Below are 7,755 nucleotides of genomic sequence, written 5' to 3'. Positions count from 1 at the left end.
CCTGATCTAGTTGATGCTGTCGCTGCCCATGGCAGGGGGGTTGGACTAGAGGACCTTTAAAGGTCCCTTCCAACCCAAACTATTCTATGAGTTGCAACTGCTTTAAGCTTTTGTACAAGTTAGCTTTGTCTTGTAACTGGTTACTTTGTGAAGGTTTAAATTTAGCAGCTTGTTATGTCTTCTGCAGCTATTAATGTCCTTTCTCCCTAAATCTGTGAAAAAATTGAGGCTATTGGTATCCAACACTGCAAATAAAGGAATCTGTTAATCAAAGAAGAAAAGACTTTCTTTTATATGAAAAGGAATCTTGCTTCACGTGCACTGTATTGCATTAGTTTTTAAATTTAATTTTGGCCAAATTCAAAAACATAAGCCTTAAATGCTGAAGGAAAACCATCATAATTTCTTGTTTTTAAAGGCTTCCTTTTGAGACTACAAAATATTAACTTAATCTACCAGGATCACTCTGGAGGCCAAGTTAAAAGCCAGGCACAGGCATTTGCAACTTCCATTAAAATCAGAGGAAATTGTATCTGCTTATATATGGGTGGAATTCAGCCTCCTGTCTCTTGTTAGGCAGTATCAGGAGATTGATTTGTGAACTATGTGGAACAGAGCTGCTCCTTGTTGGAGTATCATGATCATTGTTAGAGATGATGATGCTTTAAGCTCAACTGCAGTTTCTGCTTCTTGAAATGGAGCAAAAACTGATACGAGAATTTTTTACTATCCAGCAAGTATGGATAAGATAATAAGAAGTGACTTGTGGCCTTAACTGAGCCTTAAGTTTTTTTTTTTACTTAAATACAGGTTTGTAAGCGAATGGATTTGGTTTGCCAGCGAATGTTAAATCAGGGATTTCTGAAAGTGGAAAGATACCACAACTTGTGTCAAAAGCAAGTTAAAGCTCAACTTCCAAGGTATGTACCAGTTAAAACTGTAGTTAAACTTAAATGTGCTAGATTCTTTCAAACAGAATAGTGAAAAGGAATTTCTTGCTAGCTAATTCAACTTATGTATCTTGAAAATTTGAATCACATTTGTTTTAGTTTCACTTTTTTCCAAAAGCGCCTTGAACATAAGATCTAATTACAAAATAATGGTGTGGATGAATGTAAGTTGTTGTATACTAGGAACTGGAATATTGGAAAGTGTCTCTGGTATTTTAAACAGAGAAAAGAAGAGTGGGTCCAGTATTACTCAATTCTTCTGGCAAATCACGCAAGGACTCCTAGGAATGAATAAATGCTATTCCTTTTCAAGACTGACTGCCTTCACTGATGATTTATCTACGACTCTGCTTAAAAAACAAGCAAGGTTTTTCAGTGCCAAGGATTAAACAGGGGAAAGGGGTGGGGAGCGGGGGTTGACACGAGTGTTACTGGGAGCTAGTTTCTCATTAAAGCAATGTCTTTTCTCCTCTTTCCAGTGAATAAGTGCAGCTGCTGCTGTGTCCTATCAGATTTCCCAGTCAGAGTGAAGAAACTAAATGCTACTTACTATAGAGATCCTTTGTCAAAAGAGCTTATATCTCAACTTAAACTTTGTAGCAAGCACTAATAATGTATTAAATTTATGTCAATTGCATTGAAGTACTAACTGTAGGAATATGGGGGGGGGAATAAAAATATTCACGCTGACTCGGTGTCTACTGCTAGTTAGTACTGAAAGCTTGTTTTTAAATAGTCCTAAATTATATAGAGAGTTTATGGATGTAGCAATTATTTAGAGAACAAATTTTGTCTAAGAAGGTCTAGTATGCTATTACTAGCTGGTTCTCAATCTGTATCAGGTTTTTTCCATAAAGACAGAACTAATGTTAGTGGTTACATTTTCAAACCTCATAGGGTTTTAAGGGTGAAATTAACTTGAGCGATTGTTAGTTTCGTTTTGTTGACTCGTTGGTAAATCCGTGTCACTTAATGGTCTGTCTTCTAGACGGGAGTCAGAAAGAAGAAACCATTCATTAGCTCGTCATGCAGACATCCTTGCTGCTGTAGAAACGAGACTCTCTCTGTTAAATATGACTTTCATGAAGTATGTGGATTCCAATCTCTGTTGCTTCATACCTGGCAAGGTAAAATGTAAACTATATTATGTGAATGTATATCTGTGTTTAAAAAATATGATTATGTAACTTAACCTGGGACAGCTGGGACAAATTTATATAATGTGTGTATATATATATACTGAAACTGTGTTTCAGATACTTGGAAACAAACACACAAGCCAATACTCTGCTGTAACAGGTAGTCTGAAATGAATGAACCAGACTATATCTAAATATTAATTATTTTAAACTTGATTTCCATTTTCCCTTAGATTCTCTCTTAATTCTGACATTTGACTTGTGGCATATACATCCTATACAACCTTTTACAAGAAACACATGATACGTAGGGTTTAATTCTGAATTTTAGTTACACAAAACAGCTGGAGGCCAGGTCATCAGAAGATGTAGTAATTTAGACTACATATAAGCTTAAGCACTCAGTCGATCAGGAAGATGTTAGGCACCTTTCTTAAGGGTTTGAGTACTTGAGATTAATTAAATTAAGATATTTAGTATGTGGTAACACTGTTCAGTATTACAGCAGATGAGGTATTTTTGTACAGTAGGTGGAATTAGTTTTAAATGTAGATAAAATGTGTTAAATATTAATACTACTGAACAATTCTGGTGTTTCAGAATACTCCCCCAACGTAAAATACAAATTATTCAAGCGAGATGTACATCGGAGAAACCACTGTTTTATAAGCTCTGAAAACAGAAATGCACAGGGGAATTGACAAAATCATGATCTGAGGAAGACTGGTACAGCTCAGGGTTGAAACAAGATCTGTGAACATTAGCCTAATGTTCTATTCATTGATTTTTCCATGTGAGGTTTGGGTATGTTGGTATTAATTTTTCATGGGCAGATAACTGAACTGCACTGGGATGAATGGAAAAGTTAGCTGTTGGATTCAGGTGAAGCATGGCAGGCATTTTTAGGATAGGCTGTCAGCATGAAATGTATTTTTATCTTGAATAGGTAACTTGATTTCTCTACATTCTTGTTGACTTGATATTTAATTTTTAAATTAAATCATTATAGTTTAATGTATTTATGCTTATTTGACTTTATATTATATTTTTATATATACCATGCATTTTAAAAAATTTAATATAACATAAAGTCAAATAAACTTAAGTCCTTGATACTCACATAGTAAATGGAATACTTAAAAGAAATATTGCCATACTTTTTTGAAGAGTAGATGGAAAGGCAATACTCAGTCTAGACCTGGGGTGTGCAGGAGCTGGGCAAGTGAGCTTGCCAGCCATTTTCCTTGAGGGCACTGAGTCATAAGGACCTTGTTTGTATTCTGCTATAACAGCTAAGAAGTCTTTTTAAATTATTTACTTAGCGTATGAGCTTGCTAGTGCTGCTGCTCTCTCAGCACGATTACAATTCACCAGAAAATCCTATCTTGGTTGGGCAGATTCAAGGCTTAGTGTTCAGTTACAGTCTGTGGTTTCCCCCCCACACCTGCCCTGCTTCCCTCAGGAAATTTCGTTTGAATGAAGCTGCCACAGAATTGTCAGGAAGTGAATTTGTGTTAGAATATGCAAATCCTGATTTGAGGTTCAGCATACTATGAGGGTTCCTGGTGATAGCAGATTGTTGCTGCAGGATTTTATATTGAGGATGGCAGGAGAATGCAGTGAGGATGTTGTTGCTAACAGGATATAATGTGGGTGAAATTAGAGAAGTCTTTTGTAAGCTTGTTGTGTGATGAGACACTTTAGTCTTGTCTAGCTTTTGCAACTTTTCAGCTAAGCTTCCTTTATTAAAACACAAGATGCAACTGTATTGTCTTATCTATGATTCTGAGTCCTTAAGATCTGTGTTTTTCTGGGGACTCTTCAACCATTCTTAAACCTGTGAAAAACACCTGTGTCAGTAGTTTTGGTAATAAGAGACCAGCACTCCTATCTTGACCTGCCTCAGACTATAATTTATAGATTAGCGAGACACCTTTCATCTCTCTATATCGCTCCTATTGAAAGGGCTTGTTTGTCAAACCTGTTAAGAGGGTGCTTGTGTTCTCTGTCAGTAGTGGATTGATGTTCTATAAATTAGTATATTTTGGACTTAATCTGAATTTGCAGTATTTTGGGTGTATGCAAGTGGACTCAAGTAAATATTTACAGCTCTTCAGACTGACATAACGATAATTCTTGCTGTTCCATTCATGTGTTTCATATGCCTTGTGACTGGCTGGGGGAGTGACTGCTCTGCAGTGTGGCTTAGAATGTCTGGCTTCAGGTTCTCCAATAAGAAATGATTATGCTCTGATGAGTATAGGTTATATAACTTAGAAGTCAAGTATGAATGTAGTAAAACAAAATTTCACACAGTGAGCATTGTTTGAGTTTGAAGAGAGTTGTTGTGACAAATCAAGTGAATAGCTTCTCTGATATATCACAAACAGCACTTCATTTCAAAAAGCTGATCTAGAACTAAAGTACACAGTGGTATGCAATAGTTATGTAGTAAAAGCCCCTGAATACGCCAGTACTTCTAGAATGGTCTGAAATAATCTTGCCTTTATCAGAAAATCCTAATTCTTCTTAAATGTTTTAGGTAATAGATGAAATTTATCGTGTGCTAAGGTATGTAAACTCTACAAGAGCTCCTCAGAGAGCTCATGAAGTTCTTCAAGAACTAAGAGACATTTCCTCCATGGCTATGGAATATTTTGATGAGAAGATTGTTCCAATACTGAAAAGAAAGATGCCTGGGTCAGATGTATCAGGACGTCTGATAGGAACTGCCCCAGGTATTAATTCCAACGTATAGTTAAGTTGTATTTTGTTTTTCTGTAAAAATTCACAGCACTGTATTTTTTTAAAGCTCCCTCCCTTAAATGCGAGCTTTATTACATAAATATTGATGATACTTGTTTCTTAAGAATGCTAACTGAAATTCATTTGCTTTGAAATTTAAGGAGCCTTTGTACTACTAAAAGAACAGTCACTTGAATGTATGTTAGAATTATGCATAGTGTGTATTCATGAAACAAATGCTTTTGTGCCACCAATGAATGAGACTTTATCATTGCACTTGGTTGAAATTTGGCACGAGATGACAACTCGATGCCTTTTATTTTTAGGACCATGAGCAATGAATTAGCCTAAGATGTTGTAGTGCATAGACAGCTAGAACATACTTGTATGTGCTTTTTTTACTTTCCTGGGGCACTAATGTATACACTAACAAAGCAAAATACTTATGGGTATTAGTGAAAAGGCAATTAAAATAACAGTCTATAAATAAACAATTAAACTGGTCTTTCGAATACTCTGTCAGACTTCCCAGAACTTTTGTGAACCAAAGTCTAAGGTAGTTGCCTCATATAATGGCCAAAAGCAAAAGGTTAGTAGAACTGTAGTGTTCTCCCTGTGCTGAACATCTTCACACTTCTTAGGAACTGTGAAATTAACTCTCTGAAAGGATAACTTAATAAAAAATTTTTTTAAAAATTACATCTTAAGCAAAAATGATAGGCCTAACCGTAGGAGCTGCTTGTTGTTTCTGGTATGTCCTGTCCATCCTTTTAGCCATAAGTGTGTATACCACCTCTCAATTATATCCTGTTAATTATACCTCAATTCCATTGAGTCTCCCAGTTGAGGAAGTATTGCCCAAAACCATAGTTGATGTCTGTCGGCTTGCCAAGGCTTTATGTGGCATAAAAATGCCTATCTTGTGTTGAGGGAGGAGCATAACCTATCTAATGGCAACCCTTTAGTGTCACATAACTGTAGCTATGCTGGCATCTTAAAGGAAAAAAGAGGAGGAGGATGATTGTTCTAGGCTGTTCCAGACTGTTCTGTCTTTGTAGCGCTTAAAAGTTGCATCTTAATTGCACAGCACTGCTAGAAGAGTAAAATGATGGGAAAAGTGATAGTTATCTTTTATGATAGAAAAAGTGAAAGAAATTATACAGTAGCTGTTAGTCTCCTTGATTTGCAGGAACTTTATTAAAATCAACATTCCCAAGCTCAAATTCCAGTATGGTTTTAGTACTTAGGAAGAGTGATTCTAAAGAAGCATGGAAAATAAATTCCTTTCTTCTAAAAAGTAAGTTAAACTGAAATATCTTGTTAAGCCCCAAACACAAAATTTTAGAACTTTAGCTGTCTACAAGTATGACAGCAGAGTTGTACTGCTCTATTGAAATATATTTATTTAATATAACTATTCTGTAATAAGTAATTTATAGACATGTTGTGGGTTTTTGACTTAACATCTGTGACACTAAATCTAGATGACAACATGATATCTCTACATAATTTTTGATACAGCAAAAGGAGGGGGGCTTATATACAGAAAATGAATGATGAGCTGTTTTCCAGACTACTGAAAATCTAAGTATTTTAAATTAAACTAGTTGTGCTCTGAGATGCCATGTGCTCTAGTTAGACACTTAAATGACTGTAAATCTGTTTACATGTTCACATAACTTGCAACCAGTATTCAGAGTCACGTTTGGGGAGTAGGGATAAGCAAAATATGAGAACTGGGACACAATTTCTACCTTTGTCTTGAAGTTGTAGAGGATTAATCACAGTTTTCTCTGAAGTTCCAGGGCCTTCTGCAGCACTGACAACAATGCAGCTGTTCTCCAAGCAGAACCCTTCCAGACAGGAAGTCACCAAACTTCAGCAGCAAGTAAAAGCGAATGGCTCGGGCTTGACAGCGCTAAAGCGGGAAATCTCAGAGCTTCGCATCAAAGTGCAAGAGCAACAGAAACAACTCCAAGATCAAGATCAGAAACTGCTAGAGCAAACCCAAATCATAGGTGAACAGAATGCCCGATTGGCTGAGCTTGAACGCAAGCTGCGAGAGGTGATGGAGAGTACAGTAGGAAATTCTTCAGGTTCTGGCTCAAATGAACAGTCTCCTAGAAAACGGAGGAAGGCGGTTGAATCCACAGACTGTCCTAGGAAATCTAAACGCCTTCGAAACAGAAAATAACTTGGGAGTAAATGACACCTTCAGGAGGATACACTGCTTTAGTAGCCCCAGCAGGTCTGCTTGTTCGGATACTGTGACTAGCTTCATGGTGTCACTTAGGCTGCTGGCTCTTCAAAACACCACTTAGACTTGAACAGTAATTTTCTTTCATTGAGACTTCTCCCCTGCTTTCTGTATGGGTGGGCCTAATGCACAGAATCTTTAAGATTTGCAATAGATACATACTAACCAGACCTGCTCTGTTATGTTTTGAAGGGTTAATCTTTTTTCTGTGCAGATGTGTTTAAAGTAAACTTATTTGTGTTTATGCATATGTTCACATAAAATCTTAAATAAATTCAGTCTTAACTGACTAAAAAGTTAAGCGTAAAAACGGATGTCCTGTTCACTTGAAGGGAAGATCCACTTTTAAAATCTTGTTTTAGAGAACTTGACCTTTTTTGTTACAAGTGACCTTGTCTGGAATGTCTGAAAAGTAGTTAATACTTTTTGGGGATCTCTGTAATGAGTAAAACTGACTTCTTAAGCTACAGTATTGGCTATATATTTTTGTAAACTTAAAAGGAAGGGCCTTCTATCCAGTCTTCACATGCACACACCCTGGTTCTAGGTCTTGGGAGCCATATTCTACATTTGCATGGATAGATGCATGTACAGCTTAGTCAGCCTGCTAAAAGCACTTGCCTGAAATTGTTCTTAACTCTGGGAGAGAGTACAGAGACCTGTA

At 36.6% G+C, this 7,755-nt stretch overlaps 1 protein-coding gene across 1 annotated transcript; it reads left to right on the top strand.

The window, feature by feature from the left end:
• Positions 1–810: 810 nt before the first annotated feature.
• Positions 811–7,252, top strand: FBXO28 (F-box protein 28; the record flags this gene model as incomplete). The annotated part of the gene is made up of 4 exons (XM_009573606.1): positions 811–920; positions 1,939–2,077; positions 4,632–4,827; positions 6,634–7,252. Coding segments are annotated over 4 exons (840 nt in total), but the record flags the coding sequence as incomplete, so codon positions are not given.
• Between the last annotated feature and the right edge of the window lie 503 nt (positions 7,253–7,755).

This window comes from Fulmarus glacialis, unplaced genomic scaffold (genome assembly GCF_000690835.1).
Source record: "Fulmarus glacialis isolate BGI_N327 unplaced genomic scaffold, ASM69083v1 scaffold37972, whole genome shotgun sequence".
NCBI classification, from domain to species: domain Eukaryota; kingdom Metazoa; phylum Chordata; class Aves; order Procellariiformes; family Procellariidae; genus Fulmarus; species Fulmarus glacialis.
Note: the sequence above shows the minus strand (reverse complement) of the source record. Positions and strands in the feature narration are given on the sequence as shown.